General features: G+C 53.8%; 2 protein-coding genes across 5 annotated transcripts in view; one reads left to right on the forward strand and one right to left on the reverse strand.

Moving 5' to 3' along the window:
- Positions 1–10,257, reverse strand: part of GMEB1 (glucocorticoid modulatory element binding protein 1) — a 34,568-nt gene extending 24,311 nt beyond the window's left edge. The window contains exons 1-9 of one of the 4 annotated variants that reach the window (XR_013776703.1): positions 9,853–10,254; positions 8,332–8,492; positions 7,313–7,395; positions 6,244–6,368; positions 5,346–5,449; positions 4,773–4,927; positions 2,747–2,875; positions 1,911–2,048; positions 755–877 (exon numbers count right to left, since the gene is read on the reverse strand). Coding sequence is in view for 3 of the 4 variants with exons in the window: in XM_079325538.1 (XP_079181664.1) it covers positions 755–877; positions 1,911–2,048; positions 2,747–2,875; positions 4,773–4,927; positions 5,346–5,449; positions 6,244–6,368; positions 7,313–7,395; positions 8,332–8,459 (985 nt within the window). In the remaining variant the exon portion in view is untranslated. Of the gene's footprint in view, positions 1–754; positions 878–1,910; positions 2,049–2,746; positions 2,876–4,772; positions 4,928–5,345; positions 5,450–6,243; positions 6,369–7,101; positions 7,223–7,312; positions 7,396–8,331; positions 8,493–9,236; positions 9,636–9,852 lie in introns of those variants that run through there. The other 3 variants (XM_079325539.1, XM_079325538.1, XM_079325540.1) reach the window with 3 other exon arrangements.
- A 74-nt stretch (positions 10,258–10,331) lies between these two features.
- LOC306811629 (discoidin, CUB and LCCL domain-containing protein 1-like) lies at positions 10,332–20,272 on the forward strand. The gene is made up of 15 exons (XM_079325542.1): positions 10,332–10,492; positions 13,126–13,347; positions 15,583–15,720; positions 16,173–16,224; positions 16,412–16,484; positions 16,651–16,784; positions 16,929–16,966; positions 17,085–17,279; positions 17,967–18,085; positions 18,170–18,338; positions 18,454–18,546; positions 18,735–18,825; positions 19,018–19,055; positions 19,222–19,338; positions 19,785–20,272. Exons 1-15 carry the CDS (start codon positions 10,387–10,389, stop codon positions 20,174–20,176), a joined length of 1,977 nt encoding a protein of 658 aa, XP_079181668.1. The 5' UTR covers positions 10,332–10,386; the 3' UTR covers positions 20,177–20,272.
- Positions 20,273–20,432: the final 160 nt, after the last annotated feature.

A 20,432-nucleotide genomic window follows, 5' to 3' on the forward strand; every position in this document is an offset into this window, starting at 1 on the left:
GAGAGAGAGTGGATAAATCCCCCCAGGCAGTTGGAATTGCTTCCTGATCTTGGCTGGGTCACCTCCCCATGAGCCAAGCACCTGCACTTGAGACACCCAGCAAGACGCCTGGGTCAATGAAACATCCCCCTCAACTCATCACTGGGAACACGAGGAACAAGAAATAGCACAGTAGTCTCATTTATCCAGGGCAGTAGGGGACTAGAACATCTCAGACCACAACAGATTCTACAGGACATGGTGAGGAAGGAGACACATCCAATGAGCAGCTCTGGGGATCCAGGTCAGTCAGTGGCTTCAGCTCCAAGCAAGCTGAGCAGGACATCCAATAGCATCACAAGACAAGCAGATAGCCCTAACAGCCAAGACAAGCAGAAGCTCAGCACCCCATACTCAGGCATATTAGCTTGGGTACCACACAAACCTGTCTGCAGCACAGGTGACCATGCCACAGCACTGAGCTGGCAAGTCCTATCCCTAATCTCGAGGAATTGGACTCATGCCTGCAGCACCCTAACTGCAGCAAAGGGCAAGACTATGGGCTGTCCAACATATGAGACAGTGGAGAGAGGAAATTCTACTCAAGCCCTAGGACAGAAAGGGATTGGGATGCCTGTACTGAATGTTTTATGATGGATGTTTTGGGGCAGCCTGTACTGAACATTAACCATAATTCAGTGAGGTTGTGTGGAAGGAAAGTCATGTCCATTCCCAAGAGTAGCAGAAGGATGTGAGCCCTTATTAGGCACTTTACCTGCCAATGTGTAAAGAAACTGCTCCTCTCCTTGCTCTGTCTGGTTTTTCCTGTTGTCCAGTACCTTCTTGATTGTGTCCATTAAGCCAAATGTATGGGCGACATTGTTCAGGACTGCAGCATCTCCAAGAAAAGGGCACAGGGACATTAAGACTTGGGCACTCAAAAGATGCTCCTGTTACACCAAAAATTTTCTGCTTTTTAAAACTCTCTGTTCTTTTACAAGAGCCAGCTGAAAAAGGAAAACCCAACTCCTTCATCCTTCTGACATCCCAGGATTAAATAATGCCATTCATATGACAAAGTAAATTGGACAGAGCTGTGTCACTCAAGCAGCTCCTAATTGCTGCAAATGAAAGTAATTTGCAATCACAGAGATAAAAACCAGCTATCCACCTACAAATCATCACCCCATGCTGCTGACAGTGTCATTAACATGCCAAGCTCCACTGAAAGCTGTGCAAAATGTCTATTATAATCCACTGACTTCAATAATTTGCAGTTCCTCAAAATTGACACCTACCAGACACAAAGATGTGCCAGCCCAAAATTAAATCAGAAAATTTAAAAAAGCTATCCTGGATAAAATGAAGTTGTAGCTAAATGGATGTTCTCTCAAGAAGAGCATTGACAAGAGGTGTTCACATGGGCATGCGCCAAAACAAATTAGGAAACCTGATTTAAGTTAAAAATAACCCTAAAAAGAGGAGGGGAATTATTTTTACCCAGATAATTTTCCTCATCTGGTTCAGCCCCCAAAACAGGTTTTCTGGCACCAGTGAAAGCAGAACGAGAAGTGAGGGGGCAGGACCTGTTTAAGTGTCACAGAGAAGTGTTTGAGTAACTCCAGTCCAAGTGACTCTGGGAAAACTTCTAAGAGAGCTGGGAGCTGTGGACAATCAACTGATGGTCCCAGCAAGCTGCTAGAGTCATTTTGCTCAGGGAACAGGATGGAATGGTGTGTCCTTGTGCTTTGAAGCAAAGGCACTTCACAATTGGACAGGCTGAGCACACTGACTGTGCTCCCACAACTCAGCTAATGAGTGGGAACTTGATTCCCACCCTGACTCACCAGCTTCACATGGTGGAATGGACCTGTAGCATTGGGTTTTTTTGCCTGCAACCAACCTTTAGAGGCTTCTTCCTCACAACTTACCTGTCATCTGGAAGGGAGACTGACCCAACCGCTGCTGCACACCTCTTAGGACTTCTTCTATCTCCTTCTGGATGTTGCACACCACCTCTTCCATCAGCCCCACGTCAGCTATTCCTTTCCAGAACATAAGCGTATCCTCTGGCACAAAAGAGGAGGAAAAGAAGTCAACATATACAAGCATTTGGCATTTTTCCCACAGGGCCACCTTAAACCTCTCAGGGAAGTGTATCTTTTCAAGGTGAGTACCTTTGCAATGTAGTTTGGGTTTTGGGGTGGACAAGACATATGAAAAAAATAACCAACCCCAGACCAAGTAAATGGTCTCAGGCAGCAAATCAGGAACAGGCTTTTTAGCAAGTCCATGACTTCCAAGGCACAATTTTGCATTTTTGCAAGGTGCAGTGCTTAAAATCAGAATTTTAGGAAATTCTAGCTAAGCTTTCATACTGATACAACATGGGAATGCAAGGCCAGAGAGAAACAGAACAGAGTTGACACGGAGCAAATATGACTCTGCTCTTTGTTGGTTCCAGCCTGGCTCCAGGCTGGCAGATGTATTTCACATCCTTGGAAGAGAACAGAAAAACCCCTCACTGTAACCAGTAACATCTGATCTCAGGGATCATCCATCAGCCACGAGGCCAGGACCAAAGTTCTACAGTGGTGAGAAGCTCTATTGGCAGAGAGCCTGGATGCCTGTGCAATGCTGGAGATCCAAGGGGCTGGGGGACAGCTTTGTCATTGCTCAAACTTTAGTTCTTTGCAAGATTTAGGTTTCCAAAATGTAACAGGGAAGGAGAGTAGAAGAAAACACCCAACAAGCAGCCTGAGCTTACCTGAAATCTCATCTGTGTCTTTTTTCATGCCTTCCTCTGTGGCCATGGTGACAGCAGCTGTCAGAGCTGAGTTCCACTCGATCCCCTCCTCCATGCTCTCCTCTGACAGTGCGATCTGGGTGATGCTCCCTGACACAAAGTCCCCATCAGCTCCATCTGACAGCCAGAATCCCTGCTTTGCTTCCCAACCCCTCAGCCCTCCCCAGGCTCACTCTCACTCTTTGGGTCAGGTTGGTGCTTGGCTTCTTTCAACCAATCCAGTTAAAAGCAAATATTGCTGCTTCTCATTGGACCTGTGACTGTGAAAAGCTCTAGGGTTTCTGGAATGAAAATCCTGTGCCTTGCACAGTAGAGTCCCAACTCAAGGGAGCAGAAAGGGATCAGAATAAATAAAAGAAATAAGGCTCAGCCCAGGCACCCTTCTCCCCTTGCATCATCCACAGGACGCTCTGCATCCCTAATCCCTCATGAAATTAAGCAGGGGTCCCAGCTGGTTAATAGAAGGGAAATTGATCCAATGCAATTCTGAGTATCAAATTTGGTACTAAACCAATGTCCAGCTACTCTAAGTTGGCTGTTCTGCTTTCCAAGAGATTCTCCTTAGCCTATGGACAACTCTGCCATGTCACCTGTTGTAGTCTGTAAATCAAAAGTCTCTCTGAATTCTTCAGAGAAATCAGAGTCCAGGGATTGAATTAAAGCCTTTGGATGGATTTGAGTATATTACACCACTCACACATAAAGTAGAGGTGTAAGTTTAAGTTTAGAATAAGCAACTAAGTAAGTAAGTAAGAATAAGTTTTAAGTGCTTTAGAGAGTGAAAGTCTTAGATACCAGTGTAGAAATGCGAGTTCTAGTGAAGGCTGAAAAACATAGTCCTACATACTAGTGTTGAAAATTAGTTTCTGTAGAGGCTCCAGGAACATAATTTTAGACATAATAAAACTATAGTAAGAATACTGCTTACATTTTTTAGATAGAACAAGATAGACCATATGCATAGTTTATACGTAACCTGGCGTGCTAAGAAACTAGAATTCCAATAGGTTAAGAAGAAATGGTTTGAGTTTATGTTTTTAGCTTATTGGGTAATTTGTGTATAAGATTCTATGCATTGGGGAGAGACTTGCTTGCTCTTCCTTGCTCTTGCTCTCTCCCCTCACTGCTATCATCCTTACCCAGAAGAAGATAGGAGCTGCACAACAACATTGGCCTTCCCAGGACTTCGACAAGAGCAGCTTCTTCTTCTAACTGGGACTTTACTTCTATTTAGAACTCTTTGCTGAAAATTTGTAGCATGGACTTTAATGCTAGTGATTCTTTGCCTTTCAAGACTGATGTGCCTTTACAATAAAAAATTTTACAGCAACTAATAACTGCTCAGCTCTTTGAAGAAAATACCAACAACCTGACAGCCACCCACCCAGGGGCTCAGAGAAATGTAACCCACCCAGCTTAACAATGTGATACAGTTGGGAATAGTCTTCTCCCTTAACCTCAGCAAAGAGATCAACTTCTGCTCTGGAGCACAGGATCACTGAGAACCAGTTGTAATAACAATCAAATCATGTCCAATTACCATATCCTGTTCATGATGTTCTGAAGGAGGTCAGCATTTCTAAATTCACTGAGACCAACTCATGCCTTTATAACAGACTCTCAAACAGAAAATATATTGGGAAATGCTGTGCGAGCTCTCACAGGTGTTTGCTCACATGATGATCCCAGAACATGGACCCCTGCAAGGCTCTCAATCCTTCTACTGGCTATGAAGAGTGTCTCTCTGGAAAGCAGATGCTTGATGCCAGCTGTTTTCCAGCCTTCTCAGTCCTGCAGAGCAGAGGTCCCTGACAGATGGTGCCAAGACTTCTCCAGACAGACACAAAAAGCAGTTTCCTTCCCAGAAACCACAGCAATCTCCTGATGGGACTGCCCTCATGTGCCCAGGGAGAAGGTGTAAAGAGGGTGTAGAAGGGAGAAGAGAATCAGAGGGAAGTTGCCATGGCACTGGTAACTGGTTTCCTACCATCAGCTGAGGTTGGAGTCTGCACCACACTCTGCTGCCCTGGCACTGGTGCTCTAGCGCTGCTAATCAGGAGATCAAACTTGGTGCTTCGACAGGTGTTGGTGCAAACTTTGTCATGTTGGTAGAAGTCAATCTGCCCCGAATCCATCATCTTCCTGTGCAGGGAGTGGGGATAGAATCAGGCTCAGCTCAAATCTCAGCCTAGAGACAAAAGGGAGTATTCCACCTGGGAGTGCTATGGCCATGGGAAGGAAAGAGAAAGGGAGATCCCAGGGTCACACACTCTGCACCCAAAAAATCTGTTGCAAGGCTTTCAAATGGCAAATACAGGATAGCCCAGCTTCACATAGAGCGTTTCTGTCCTGTTCCACCCCAGGTTCCCCAGGTGATGCCACTTCTGTCCAGGGTGAGGGATCCTGACCCTCACATCATGGGGCCGGGATCTCTGCAGACTGCTGCCCAGGTACTGTGGGCCTCCAAGAGACCTCCTAGGGATGGCAAAGCAGACAAAATGCCTGCTAGGAGTCCTGAAGCTTCAGGGGTGGAGCTCTGAAGCTGGGCAGGGTCAAATACCTTAGCATGATTCCTCCAAGGCGAATGGCTCTCTTCCAATCCTTCAGGGTAGACTTCCCAGCCAAGTGGACGAAGTGCTTAGGGCTAATCAGTTGGTCATTGAACTGACAAAGAGACAAGCAAAGACTCAGCAAACAGGCTAATATAATTTGGGAGGATTGGGACATCCAACACAGCTCTCCTGAGCCCCCACTTCCACCCAGAGAGAGGAACTGCTTCTCAGATCCCTCCCAGCTTTGATAACCTGGGCAGAGAAATGCTCACAACTCCAGGAAGCATGTCTGTAGGGATGACCTGCAAACCATAGGCATTCACAGCCCTAACCAAGAACAGCCCTGAAGGCTTTATATGAACCAAATCATCTCCTTTTAACATGTATGGTCATTCTGGAGACCATTACAGGTTTCTGTTACATCCAGTGGCCCAGAGCATCCAATAGACCCAGGTATTCCCTTGGGCATCTGTTCTGTCCTGCTTTAGTGACTCAAGTAGTTCCTGCTGAGGGGCAGGAGACCAAGGGGCTTGGCTGTCATGCTCTCACGTGGGAAAAGCTAACACCAAGATTTCCCTTCTCAATGCAATCTGCTCGCCAAGGAAGTGACAGGAGTGGAGCACCAGGTCATTGTGGAAAAGAGAGGAGGCAAAGCTCTGCCAGATCTCAACACACATCTCCTGCCTGCCTTCAGTCCCTCCTCAAGACCCAGTACAACTAAATATGAAGTGGGTAATAACCTTCTCTCCTTAATCCACTCTTTCCATATTTCTCCCCATAAAAAACAACTTTAGCACCAACAATCAAAGGACTCAGGATGGAACACAAAAATAAAGGAATTCCTGTGGAGGCCAACCAGCACACCTGAAGAGCAGAGAAGGAATCCACTGGGAGTTTCTCTCTTACCTTCACACACTTGACATTAATTCCTGGACAGACAAACTTCTTCCAGAGAAGGATAGCTTTGCTCTCCCCACAGGTGATGGGGTACGCGATCTCAATTTCCTCACTCGTTTCCAGGCTGCTGGGGTCTGAGGGAGGAATGGCTCAAAATGAAACTTTGCACCCAAGAGGCTCCAATCCCACAAGGTGGGAGCTGGAAGCCCGTAGGTTGTGAGAGCTGCGTTTGAGAAACCAAAAAAAGGACAGATCCCAGTTCAGGATCAGTCCTCTCTTCGTCTTCTCAGAGTTAGTTCAGCTTAACTCTACAGCAACTGGCATCTCCTTTTGGGTATAACAACACTCCAAATGAAGCTCATCTATAAGGAAACATGAGATCAGAAATCCAACACATCTGTAAGGGAGAAGGTGTCAACAAGAACAATTTTAGTGGCAACAAAATGGTTAATATTTGAAATGTAGATATCTCTCAGATTCTTGCAGCTCCGGTATCTCTTTAGCAATGATATCAGATATTTACTGATAATATATTCTCTTCATGCGCAGAGTTTCTGCTAATCCTGCCAAAAGACCCATACCCACACAGGAAGCAGAACTCTAGTGAAGATCTAGTGACAGCACCTAGTGACAGGAGCCTTTTCCCCATACACTGCTCAGGATGGCAGAGAGCACTTGGAGCCAACCTGCTCGATTCTTATGAACATCCAATCCAAATCTTTGGATGGTTGGTTCAGCAAAGACCCCATAACCAGAGCCTGATGCTTCAGCCACCATGTTCTCATCACTATCATTTCTGCTGCTAGTGTCTGCAAACCAGGACTAGGGTGACATCCCGGCTCCCCTGGACCCCATGGGAGCCCTTACCATTCATTGCAGGAGAGCCAGGATCTCACTTCCAGGACTTTGAGACCAAGCAGTAACAGCAGACACTTATTCCAGAGTATGCCCAGCCCCTGTACCCACATCCATGCCTGGGAATCAGCATCTGCAGGGGCAGAGCCAGAAGGAAGCCTAGCGAACTGGAGATACCAGCCCTGCACAGGAGGGGATTCATCCACATGAAGTGGGAACTCACCAATCCCTTCTTCCAGCTTGTGAATGGTGTGGGTTTCCACGGCCACCACAGCAGCACTGGCCTCAGAGCCCTCTTGATAAATCCTGTGGTGAAAATGGCCATCCAGAAACAAATTATTTAAATCATGGGAAATTAGGATTCACAGCACAGAGTTGAAAAATTCAGTAAATTTCTTTTTGTTTCCTCAAGGGACATTTTGTCTGATACACTTTCAATCACCAGGAATATTTTGGCGAACACTAATAAAACAAAACACTAGTAATCCCAAGGACTGACACACGCAAAGGCATTCCCAGTGCTGTCATCCCACCCTCCACTCTGCCAGCACCACTGAGGCAGCTCTGCAGGCTTCCCTGTGCCTTTTCCTCTGCTTTCTGTCACCCTCAACAGCAGGAAGCAGAGCCAAGCATTCCAGGATTTCCGTTCCAGCCCTGTGTGACACTGCAGCACAGATGACCACAAAGGGAAGTCACTACCAGGCCCACAGACACCCTGCCCTGCAAATAGTAACAAACTAGAGCCAGATTTTTCCATCCTCATTGAGCCAGACTGAAAATGAAGCCACTCTCTGCAGCAGCTGCCAAAGGGCTACAAAAATCCCTCCACATCCCTGCCCCACTTTATTTTAGAAGTGGATTATTTAAGGGGAGAGCTGGCACAGAGGCACAGGTCTGAACACACAGACCACCACATCCAGCAGCAGTAGTGTGACAAAAACCAACTCTGGGACTGGAGAAGGAAGGTAGAGACTGGGGCAGCACTGCTTCCACGATGTGGGAGCACTGCATCAACACAGCCTTGCAGGACAATTTCAGCCCTTGGAGGCTCTGTGACAGCCACACACAGAAAAGATTTAATCTGTTGTATTTACTCTCGCCTCAGCGAGGCACAAAACCAACGCAGACCTGGAAAACACAGTCTCTCACAGTGACACTCTGTCCCCACACCATGAAAACCCACAGGACTCTCCCCCAATCCCACCTCGCACCCCCCAGTCATACCAGTACCATCCTACTCACCCTTGCTGCACTGGCTGAAGCTGCAAGATCACTTGGGTTTTGGTATCCTCCGGGTTCTCCCCTTCAGTCCCGTCACTTGGTACAACCACCACATCACCCACAGGGACGCTCACCTCAGCATTCGCCATCTCTCACATGAACCCAGCAAGGTTTTCTTCTCCCTGTGGATCACAAGAGCTGGGAACAGATCCCAGAGGCAGATCCCCCTAGTGTCATCCCACTCATAACTTCCTGAGCCAGAAGCTCTCTCCAGCTCTGAACCCCCCAACCTGGCACCAAGGCACAAACCCACATGGGTGGTTTTTGGCATGAGTGTGTTTCAAACACAGAGCTTTTCCCACTGGCCCTGGCCAGCAGTGCTTCCAGCCACCCCCGGGATGCTCTGGTCCACCCTTGGCAAACTGATCCCTCACTACCAGGAACAGGCCTATGGATGATCCTTCCCAGTAGAACTGCTGTCAAGGTGTGATGCTACTGCAGGACAGGGAGTCTCATTCTCAGGGGACATGCCTATGGTTGTGTACGAGGCACAGAGGTGCTTTTGTTATAGTATGGGGCTGGAGATCATCCCTGGGGTCTACAAGCTGCTGGTAAAGCCAGTCTCAGAATCGTGAAATGGTCCAGGGTGAGAAGAAACCTGAAAGCTCATCTCGTCCCACCCTCTGCCATGGACAGGAACACCTTTCACTGGACCAGGTCGCTCCAAGCCCCATCCAGCCTGGCCTTGCACGCTTCCAGGGATAGGGCAGCCACAGCTTCTCTGGGTAACCTGTGCCTGGGCCTCATCACCCTCACAGGGAATTTCTTCTCAATATCCCATCTAAATCTCAGAGACTTCAAGTCAGGATCTGCTGACGGTTGACAGGGGGCTCGGTATCCCCCGGCTGGGATACACCAGGACAAACCTGAGGAGCTACCAGCACAGGGGCCACGCACCCACCCGGCTTCAGGTGTGAGACTCCCGTGGGTCTCCGCACTTCATCCCGCTCCGGGGACACACAGTCCCACCCGGGACACCCCGAATGATGGCGGGGCTTTCCCAGGATATCGGGCGCGAGGGGGTCAACAGGACACAGAAAAATCGCGGCGGCGATCGCGCCGAGGCCTTAAGTGAGGATGTGGGGGCTGCACAGGGGCACCCCCCGGCCCCCGCGGGATCCTCGGGCCGCTGCTCGAGGGCAGCCGCCTCCTCTGGGCAGGGGTCGACAGGTCACGTGAGAGGGGACCCGTGGGGCCACCCCGCGGCGCACACGGCGGCGAAGGGGCGTGGCCTGGCTGGGAAGGGGGCGTGGCCTAGGCCCCCCTCCCCACGGCGCTGGCTACCCCCCTGCTGCCCCCCCCACATCCCCCCCGAGCGGCGCGCGCGCGACGCCCGCCCTCGCGGCAGCGGCGGCGGCACGTACGGCGGCGACCCCTCCCTCCCCTCTCGACGGGGCCAGGCCCTCTCCCGCCCCGTCCCGCCCCTTCGCGCCGCGTATGGCCCCTCCCGGCCCCCGTAGCGCGACGCCGGCTGGGCCTTACCGTCGGCGAGCGGCCGAGACCGGGGGCTGTGGGACGGGGGAACGGGGGGATGGGGGGGGAGGGGCGGGTCGGGCAGCAGCAACGCATGCGCAGTGCCCGCCGCGGCCTCGGCCGCCAGCACTTCCGGCCGCCGCCTGCCTTAAAGGGGCCGAGCGGTGCAGCACGCGGCGCTGTGCTGCTCCCTGGTGGGCACCGGCAGTATCGCCTTCGCGGCGTCACCCGCCAGCCCAAGACACGAGTTGCCGGCGGGGGTGTCACGACGAGGTTCGCCCTCCCCTGGTCCCAGCAGCGAGTTGTGGAAGGCATCTCCCGCCCCGCCCTAAGCCAACCCCGGCGGGACCACCGGGACCTCCCACGGCCGGCCCGCCGAATCCCCCTGCCCCCGCCGCGCGGGCTGGTCGACTGACAATGAGGCCGACCAATGGTGACGCAGGGTCGGGCAGTGAGAGCCAGTGGGCGCGGCAGGGAGGAGGGGGGCGGGGCCGGGGCGACAGGGCTGTGGAGCCGCGCCGGGGCGACGGCGGCGGGACGAAGATGCGGGCGGGCGGCAGGGCGGCCCCGGGGGCGCTGGCGCTGGCGCTGGTCCGCCGCTGCCTCCTGCTCGGCCCCCTGGGGCTGCGCTCGGCCGGCGCACAGGACGGTGAGTGCTGACTGGGGAGCACCAGCGGCGGGACACCCCACACCTGGATGCGGCGCCAGGAGCCCCACTCCCACTGGTACTCCTGGAGCTTCCTCTTCTTTCGCCGTGATGGGACCGGAACTTGGTGCGGGATGGGGACTGGGGAGGGAGACCGGACGGGCTCGCCTCTGCCTAGCGACGGTCCGGGACGGCCTTTACGCTGTGTCTGAACCGGCATCGAACCAGGATGGGCTCCCGGGAACGGTTCCCCGCTGTGTCCAGACTGGACCACACTAGGACAGGGTCGTCGTGCTGCCCCTGCCCCGGCTCCTTTCCGGAACGGGATCTCTGCCATCTCTCTGTCCCGGTACCGACCCGTGACAGGGTCCTGGCCATCCCGTTGCTCCGGTATCGATCCGAAACGAGATCCCCGCCATCCCTCTGTCCCAGTAGCGGACTGGACGGAGTCCCCGCCGTCCGTCTGTCCTGGTACTGGTCAGGGACGGGGTCCCCAGTATCCCTCTGCTCCGGTACCGGACGGGACAAGCTTTGTCCCTGCCCCACCAGCCCCGCATCACGCCGATCCTGCACCCGCCCTTTTTCTCCGCAGCCACCCCAGCTCACTCTGTCCCTGCCCCCCCCCCAAAGGCGACTACCCCCGGGGTCTCAAGAGTTCTGCGTTCGGCTCCATCTCGCCTGCGAGGCTTTTCCGGGGAACCCCTAATCTACGGATTAAGAGGGTCAGTGGAGTTTACATGCAGAGCCGGGAGAGCCGGGCAGTGGGCTCCAAGCCGCTAATGCCGCGGAGCCCGGCACTGTCGCTCCCGGGGGTATTTGTCGCCGCGGGGTCCTGGACGACCCCGAGGGAATGTTCACCCAACCGTAATCCCAAAGTTCGTGTATCCCGGTGTCACTTATCCCCAACTCATCCAAGAGCAAGGAAACACCGACGGGTCATCCAAACCATTATTCTCCTCGACGGGAAACTGAGGCACGGGGACACTGGGATCACTGGAAGACGCGGGGGAAGCTTACCCGACGCCAGCAGCATGACAGAGGCACGAGTGTGCCGGGCTTTTATTGGAGCATCACCCTGTTGTGTCTTTCTTGCATCCTGTGAGAAAACAAACAAATCCTTAGCAGGAATGGCCCCAGCAGGGCCGGGCTGTGTGTTCACCCTCACCCACCGGAAATCCAGTTTTCACATTTTTGGGAGGGGAGTAAAGTTTCCGTGGCTGGGGGCAAGTCTCCTGTGGCTCTGTCTTGGCTATTCCTGGCCCCTCAGTAGCATCTTTGGAGCCAAATTCCCAAGAGTGCCTGCAGCTCTCAGTTTATCTCTGGCATTCCCTCCTGGCACACACTGGTCACACTCAGGATGTTTTTAACAAAGATTTCCTTTCCTCGGATGGGTTTTTCGCAGAATGGGTCCCCACAGCTCCTCTGCACCACCAATATGGATATAGAGCTGAGGGGATCCATCCAAGACCCCTCAGCTGGGCTCACATGTCCAGCTGTCCTGGCCATAGAGTGTTTTTCATGCAGATCCCAATGGCTTCTACTTTCTGTGTTAGAAACTCTCCTGAAATACCCCAAATTTCTCTCCCCCAGTAGAGCACCCCTTCTGGGAGATATTGTCCTGGCAGTCCTGGGGCCCCCACTGCCCCCCCAAGCCCTGACACTTGGAGGGCCTGATCCTTCCCAGCTTTGCTCTGTCAGCAGATGCTGCCCAGAAAGGGGTAAAGTTAGTGATTTCTCCTAGTCCCACAGGATAAACCTCCTCTCCAGTTTGGATGCTTTTCCCACAGGCTAGGGAGGAGGGCGCTCTGTGGGGGGGCTGGCATCTTTCATCTCCAACCCCCCCTTTTTTATTCCTGCAGGATTTTCCCTTGCTGGCACTTTGTGTCGTCTCCCAGCGACAGTGAGGGGAGCCAAGGCTGGGGAAATCTATGCCCACCATCCCTTTTCTTTCTGGCTGTGCCAGGATGACGCTTGGCAGGAGCTTTTGGGGGATGTGGGGAGGAGATGTTGAGCACCGGACCCCTACAAACACCCAGCCCACACACTGGGGCTGAGTGGTGCTTCCCTCATTTCCCTGCTCCCCAGTCCTGCCCAGAATTCCAGCCAGGTCTCAATGCTGGGTGTTTTCAGCTTATTTCCAGGATATTCCCTCATGCCCAAAGGCAATGAACCCAGAGAAAAGCCCCTTTTGTGGTGAGTCTGGCATCACCCTGGGAAGGAGGCAATCGGGATGCAGCTGCCCAAGGTTATCCTCATGGTGAAGGCTGCAATCAGGGGGTCCTGGGAGATGCCCAGCGTTGTACAGCTCCATGGAGTGGGGATATTCTCTCCGTAAATTCTTTTATATCCCCCCAAATTGGGGTTCTCCTGGGCCAGGGGATGTGAAGGAACTGGAGGTAGACGACTTCTGGGTGGCTGTGGGGGAAACTATGGCAGCTTCATTCCTGGATTCCCCTGTGGACTGTTCCCAGTGCCTGGAGCATCCAGAAAAGCCACCAGAAAATGATGATTTGGATGAGGAAAACATTTGAAGAGGCTGCAGGTGCCTAGGGATTGTTTTGGGGGCCTCATCAAGGGGGCAAACTGAGGCAGGGAAGTTGAGCCCTGTTTGAGCCCTCTCCTCGGTGTCTCTGCAGGAAACGGCTGTGGCCACACGCTGCTGACACCCCACAGTGGCACCCTGAGCTCCAAGAACTACCCGGGCACGTATCCCAACCACACCATGTGCTGCTGGCAGCTCCAAGCCCCCCCAGGCACATCTCTCCTCCTGGCATTTGGAGATGTGGATCTGGAGCCCTCCGAGCACTGTGCCCTCAGCTCCTTGCTGCTCACTGACCCCCAGACCGGCACTGCCTATGGTAAGGGGGATCCTGGGAGAACTGAGGCAGGGGTGATACAATGTTGTAGACAGGGAGAATATCAGGAAAATCTGGGGTTTTAGCTGATTTCATCATGGGGAAGGAGAATATCTAAGGAGGGGGCACCAAGTGGGGCAGTATCCAAGGAAGGGGATATTCGAGGAGGGGGTACCCAAGGAGGAGAATACTGGAGGATGAGGGGTTATATCTGATGAGTGAGTTATCCAAAGAAGAGATATATCCAAGGATGGGGATACCTGAGGAATTGGGGTACCCAAATAGAAGGGATGATATCCAAGGAGGAGGATATCAAAGGAGAGTAATATTTGCAAATGGGGATATCTGAGGAGGCAAGTACCCAAGGAGATGATTATTGCCAGGCTTGGGGGGTAACTGCCCAGCTGGGACCAGATGCAGCCACTAAATAATTAATTTGACAGTCCAGCTGCTGCCCTAACACTTCCAGAATTTTCCCAGGCAGATTTAATGGTCTTGGAGGGATTTGGCAAGCACTGGGAACATGATGAGTGCTGAGGAAAACATCGTGAGGGTGGGGGGAAGCATCAAGTGATGGGGTGGGATGGAGGAGCAGCCCTGGTGAGGGGACAGGGGCTGGACAGAAGATGCGATGAGAAATGCAGGATGTAAAGGAGCTGGCTTGGATTCATGGGACTGGGAGTTTTCCCTGTTCTTCAGGGCTTTCACCCTTTCTGGGCTGGTCCCCAGAAGGGTCACAGCACGCAGGGTCCCTGGTCCCTATCCTCTCTGCTGTGGCCTCAGGGACATAACTGTCTCCAAAACTAAGAGACATCCTGACCCCAGGCTGTGTGGGAAAGCGGGAGGGACCCCCAGAGGATGCTCTTGGGGGGCTGGGGAAGGTGGCTGGGCACCCGCAGCTGCTTTGGGTGCCACTAGGGCCATGCCAGTGTGACACAGAGCTTGGATTCCATTCCCCCTCCTGTGGCTGATACTAGCCCTTGAGAAGTTCCAGATGTTTTTCAGGAAGCAGCTGGAGCAGGCGGAGACTGTGGACGCCTTCCCGCTGACTCAGAGCTGATGTCTGGCCCCTGGCCTGATTCTGTTTGAATGTGGCAAAGTCCCCATGGGGGTGGCAGCCTCTGGGGCTCAGCTGAGGGGCTTCCAGTTCCCAGGGTATAACCACGATCCATACAGTGGTGGCACCACTCACCAGGGCACCACTGGCATCTGGCAACTGGTGGAAGAGAAATCTGCACGTGGGTCATCTACATCTCATCTGTATATCATGCAGACCTCCCTTCTGTCACATATGTGACACCTCTGCATGCACATGTGTCCCACGTCCCCTGAGGTTGACTTCCTGGTTTACTGTGACCCAGACAGGATGAGGATGTCGGTCAGGGAAACTCAGGCACAGGGGGAAGTGTCACCAGCAGCCCCAGGGGAACACAGGGACACAGTTCCCTGTCCTCAGAATAACGATGGCATTTGCCCAAAACATCTTTGGGTGTCCAGAGGCCCCAGTGATGGGCATGATACAGACCAGAGCAATGTAGGGGACAGGGGTTGATGGCAGTCCAGGAATTGGGGCCATCTTCTGTCCCCAGCCAGGACTAGAGATGTCCCTAAGGAATCTGCCTGCCTGCTAAGCCAAAGTTTTAATCAGAGAGATGGAATTGCAAATAATTGTGGATTAAATGGGGGGAGGAGGTAGTTTAGGAGGCAGCTTCAGCAGCATCTGTGAAAGGGTACATGGGGAGGAGACTAGGACAAAAGACTCCCATTTTGGGGTCCTGTGAGGTGATGCCACATGTACCGGTCTCTGCAGTGGGGGATGTGGTGGCAGGAGCCCGATGAGGGCAATGGGGCCACCCTGGGGCTGGGACTAGTCTGGACATGGGACCACTCTGTTATGAGGTTGCCCTGACATGGGATGTAAAGGAGCTGTCTTGGATCCATGGGACTGGGAGTGGGGCAATCCTGGAACATGGAACCATCCTCAGGATGGGACCAGCCTGCCATAGGACCACGCTGCATGGCACCAGCCTTCATCACCCTGGTGCTGGGACTATCTTGGGGATAGGACACCCTGTATGTGGAACAACTCTGGGACCACCCTGAGCACAGCCCAAATTCCTGAGCACCCCTGGCTTTGGCAAGGGCCAAGCTGGGGGAGGTGAAGTCCTGGGATCCAGGTGCCCAAGCATGTCCTCCAGGGACCCCAAATCATCTCCCTGGTGTCATCCCTGCTGGCAGGGCCCTACTGCAGGAACTCCGTCCCTTCTGCCCCACTCCTGGTGACAAACTCCAGCACTGTGACCATCCTGTTCAACAGCACCAGCCATCGTTCAGGACGAGGCCTCCTCCTGTCTTATGCCACCTCTCAGCACCCAGGTATGGGGGCAGCATGCCCTGGCACACAGAGACACCCCTGAGATTCATCCTGGCCCATGCAGGGACATGAAGGGAGCTCCTTGCTGAAGGATGGGCTTCCATTGCCCTGAGCTCCCTGAATATCCATGTTCTCCCTGACTGGGGGCAAACATGGGAGACCCCCAAGCAATATAATGAACCAGGACCCCTTCAAGAACCCTGAACCCCCAAGTCAGGTGGCATCCCAGTATCAGGCAGAGCCACAGACATCATAGATTGTGCCATGGAGCCAATGGCTGCAGGGGCCAAGGGACCATCCCTTCCTGTCCCTCTAGACATGTGGGCATGAAGGGCAGAACCAAAATAAGGAACAGGATTTGGTTGGGAAGGGAATGGGGTGCCCTGGAGCAGAAGTGGGTGTGTGTTGAGGGGCAGGTGGGGGTCCCTCACCCTGGGATGTCCCTGCCTTGCAGACCTGGTCTCCTGCCTGGTTCGAGGCACCCACTACACCCAGGAGCATATCAGGTGAGTGGTTGGGGGTGGGAAATGGTCCCATTTTGGTGTCCCCTGTCTCAGGGGTCCCATCGGCCCTGGTTTCATCCCCATCCCTCTCCTGAGGTACAGCCCCAGCAGGATGGGGAGCAGAGCAGGTAAGCAGAGGTGGGGTGAGGATGGGAGGGAGCTCTGACCCACTCCTTATCATGTGTTTCAGTGTGTACTGCCCTGCAGGCTGCAAGGACATCCATGGGGACATCTGGGGCAACCCAAGCCAGGGCTACCGGGATGTAAGTGTGGGCACCACGGTGCACCCACCAGGGATGGTCCCCACAGCACGTGTGGCCACTGCTTGTCACCCCCAGCAACCCAGAGGTGATGAGTGTGGCCTTGGGGTGCCCCACAGGGTGCTCGGGCCTGCAGTCTGGGCCTGCCCTTACTCCCCACTCCCTGCAGACATCAGTGCTGTGCAAGGCAGCCGTGCATGCCGGGGTGATTGCAGATGAGCTGGGCGGGCAGGTCACCCTGTCCCGGGAGAAGGGGATCACGCTCTATGAGTCGGCCTTTGCCAACGGGCTCCGCTCCAAAAGGTGGGTGACGATGGCTGAGGCTACACCCCACATGGAGATGCAGGACCCACCTGTGCTGACACTGGGAAACTGCCACCCCTCAGTTTCAGAGACCCCAGGGTTTGTTCACCCCATTTGATGCTCCCCCTGCTTTTTTTGGCACAGGGGATCTCTCTCCGAGAAGCGACTTATATTCCACAAAGGTATTTTTTTCCCATTTCCCCTGAAATTAAGGCATGATTTTACCTATAAGACCTGGTGCCACCCCCATATGCCTGGATGGGGTTTCTGGGATCCCAGTGTGCTGTCTCCTGTCCCCAGCCTGTGATGATGTGCTGGAGGTGGTGACCTTCAATGCCTCATCCTGGTGGCACGAGGTGGGCATGCTGGGCCAGGACCGAGACTGGGTGGCTGAACGGGCAGCGCTCAGCACCACCGGCCACTCCTGGGCAGCCGAACCTGACGCCAAGGCTGCCTGGCTGGAACTGGACCTGGGCATCCGAAGGAATGTCACAGGTGAGAGTTGGCCATCAGAGGGGGACAACAGCTGCCTATGCCACCCTGGCACACTGTCCTCCTGCTGTGCCAGCTTCACTGATCCCCACAAAACTGCTCAGGGCAGTTGCACCCCCATAACTTTCAGGATGCACTGGAGTTTCTTGTGCTATGGTTTTACTGGTACAAAATGGGATGCAAAGCGCACCAGTCCCCCTGGCTGCTCCTGTCCTTTTGTGCCTTTGCCCCCCTCATCTGCAGCCATTTCTGGGACAAACAAGTTAATATTATGCTCTTGCATCTGGTGCCAGTGAATGTCTTTTGTCCAGCCCAAGCCTGCCAAAAGCAGGGCCTTTGTGTGCCAGCGGCTGGTGACCGCAGTGAGGAAAATGGGGACATTGTCCAGCCGGAGGCTGGGGAAGGGAAGAATGCAAGGCAGGCAGCCGGGGCTGGAGGTTATCAGTTCCTGGGGGCAGACCAGAGCATCCCACACTGGAATCTGCCACCCAAACCCCCTCCCAGGGTCAGAAAGATCCCCCTCTGCCAGGTGACACATCCTGCCCTCTTAGTCCTTTTCCAGCTGGGTCTTGAGTATCCCAGAGATAGGGCTTTTTCCAACTGGGAGTAGAGGACAGTGGGGTAGAGACTGGTCCTTCCCAAGCCCTGCAACCCCTGACTGACAGCGGGGACTCCCTCCTGCATTCACAGGCATCATCACAAAGGGCTCCTCCGAGCAGCACAACTACTACGTGACATCCTACCATGTCTCCTCTAGCCGTGACGGGAAGAATTGGAGACCTTACAGAGGCAGCAGTGGCCAGGAGAAGGTGGGCATAGGTAGAACATCATAGGGCTGAGACCCCTTGCCCATGGATATTTGGTCATTGGCACCACTTCACCCTCTCTGGTAGGTGTTTGAAGGAAATGCTGACAGCCAGGGGGAGGTCTCCAACGCCTTTATCCCCCCCATCGTTGCCCGCTACATCCGTGTCACACCACAGAGCTGGCACCAGCACGTAGCCCTGAAGGTGGCCCTGGTGGGCTGCCAGGTGGCACGGGTCCGCGCGCCCCGTCCCTATGGTGAGACCCTCCACAGGAGTTCACGCCCCCATGTCCGAAACATCCTCCTGAGATCTTCACCTCCCTGTGCACCCAGTGGTGGTCCCACAGTCATTGTCCCTGCTCTGTCCTGTAGTGCCCAGTGTCCCCAAGGAGGTCCTTGAACCCACCAGCCACCCAGCCAGCCACACCCCCATATCTGGCATCGCCCTGGACCCGGAGAAGGCAGGTGGGTGCCATGAGGGGCTGTCCTTTTTTCCAGCATTGTCATTTGGTGTTCCAGGTGCCACTGGGGCTTCATCCCCCTGTGGGAACACATTGATTTTCCTCTAGTGGCTGCAGGTGGGCTTCTGGCACTCATGGGTACAAAGGAGTGGGATGAGGGCCCAGTGGGATGACACTGCCCTCCCTCCCCAGACTCCACACTGCTGGTGATGCTGCTCATTGGTGGTTTTGTGCTCTTCTGCTCCTGCCTCCTGCTCCTGGCTTTCCTCTGCCACAGGAAGAGGTTGGTCCTGTCTTGTCCGCTGCTTTGCCCTGGGGAACTCAGCATCACCTCCCAAATTGTAGCAGCTTCATCCAGCTGCTCACCAGATCCCAAGGGGTTGTAGCCCCTCATGCAGTGGGTAGGAGGAGATGGGTGGTGGTGGACACAGGGTAGCTGGGACCTTTTGCCCCATCTTGCCTCTCTCTTTGGCAGGAAGTCAGCAGCGGAGCTGAACTGTGGGATCACAAAAGGTAAAAGGGTCCACAACTTCTCCCTGAAATCAGGGGTCTGTGTGCGGTGAGGTGCATTTGGTTTAACTGGTGCTACTGCCAAGCTCAGACTTGTCCCAGCCCCCAGGGGCACCTACACGTCCAGGTGACAGTCTGTGACAACTGAGCATTTCATTTCCCTGCCCAGGGTATCCCAAGCTGGAGTCGAGCCAGGTCTGCTCCCTGCAGAGCCTGTCAGCCTCCAGCCTGGCTTCCTTCCCCATGGCCCCCATGCCAGGGGACCTCAGCCGGACTCATTCACCAGGTAACAGGGACATTAGGGCATGAACTGGTCCCTCAGCCCAGAGCTGGAGCCAAGTCTTCCTGATTGTACTTCCCTCTCCATTCTGGTCTAACCCCTCTGCCATTGTGGTCCTGTGCAAACAGGGAGGACCTGATAAATTAGGCATGCCCATTTAATTATTATTATTAGTTATTGTTGTAGTAGCACCATACATTATTTAGTAGTAGTGGTAATAATAGTCCACCTCAATTACAGCTGTTGGCATGGGAGGGTGGCTGGGGACAGCAGGAGCCCCTCTCTGTGGTGTGGCAGAGGAATATGAGGTGTCCATGGGTGGGTGCTCTACCCTGGGTGGGTTTTGGCAGTTTTTCTATCCCTGAAAGTCCAAACACCAAAGTTTCAACCCACCCCACCCGCCTCTGCCACAGCACCATGACCCTCCTGACACGGCAGCCTCTCTGTTTCAGAGTATGCTGAGCCAGACCTGGTGCAGGTGAGCCCCTGCAGCCAGACAGGTGCCTCCACCTTCAAGCCACACCTGGAAGAGGGCTATACTCTGCCGCTGGTCCTGAGCCACTACGATGTCCCAGGAAAGCACCATGAATATGCAGAGCCACTGCCGCCAGAGCCTGAGTACGCCATGCCATTCAGTGAGCCAGAGCCTGCCGGGATGCACCACAGGACTTGCAGCATCACAAGCATCACTGCTGGGTGCTCCCTGGTGCAGTACCAGACCCCTAACCTGCGACCCAGGGAGCTGCCAGCCAGGGTGGAGCAGACTGGCAGCCCCTGTTCTGAGAGGTCCCACGGGTGGCCTAGGGACTGTCTTCTTGCACATGTGTACCATGAAGCCTTGTGAGGAGGGGAGCACAGCAGCGCAATGTTGGGTGGGGGGGAAGGCGTGTAAAGGAGGACCTTTCCGCGCTAGCAGGGGGCTTTAAAGTAACACAGTGTAAATATATGTATTATATTTACATAGAGCTGTGGAGTGCAGTGCTCCGCATGGTCTACTGCTGGCACGGTGCTTGCCCGGGCTACAAACTTCTATCCACCTAAGGAGTTAAAAATTATCTCCCTTCTTGCCATTCCGGCATAAAACCAGCAACTGCTGCTCC

Source organism: Erithacus rubecula (genome assembly GCF_903797595.1).
Source record: "Erithacus rubecula genome assembly, chromosome: 23".
NCBI lineage: Eukaryota > Metazoa > Chordata > Aves > Passeriformes > Muscicapidae > Erithacus > Erithacus rubecula.

Coding starts and splice junctions, on each gene's coding strand:
- LOC306811629 (XM_079325542.1), top strand. CDS start 10,387: ATGCGGGCGGGCGGCAGGGCGGCCCCGGGGGCGCTGGCGCTGGCGCTG. Junction 16,785..16,928: donor AACGGGCTCCGCTCCAAAAG/GTGGGTGACGAT, acceptor TTTTTGGCACAG/GGGATCTCTCTCCGAGAAGC. Junction 16,967..17,084: donor GCGACTTATATTCCACAAAG/GTATTTTTTTCC, acceptor TCCTGTCCCCAG/CCTGTGATGATGTGCTGGAG.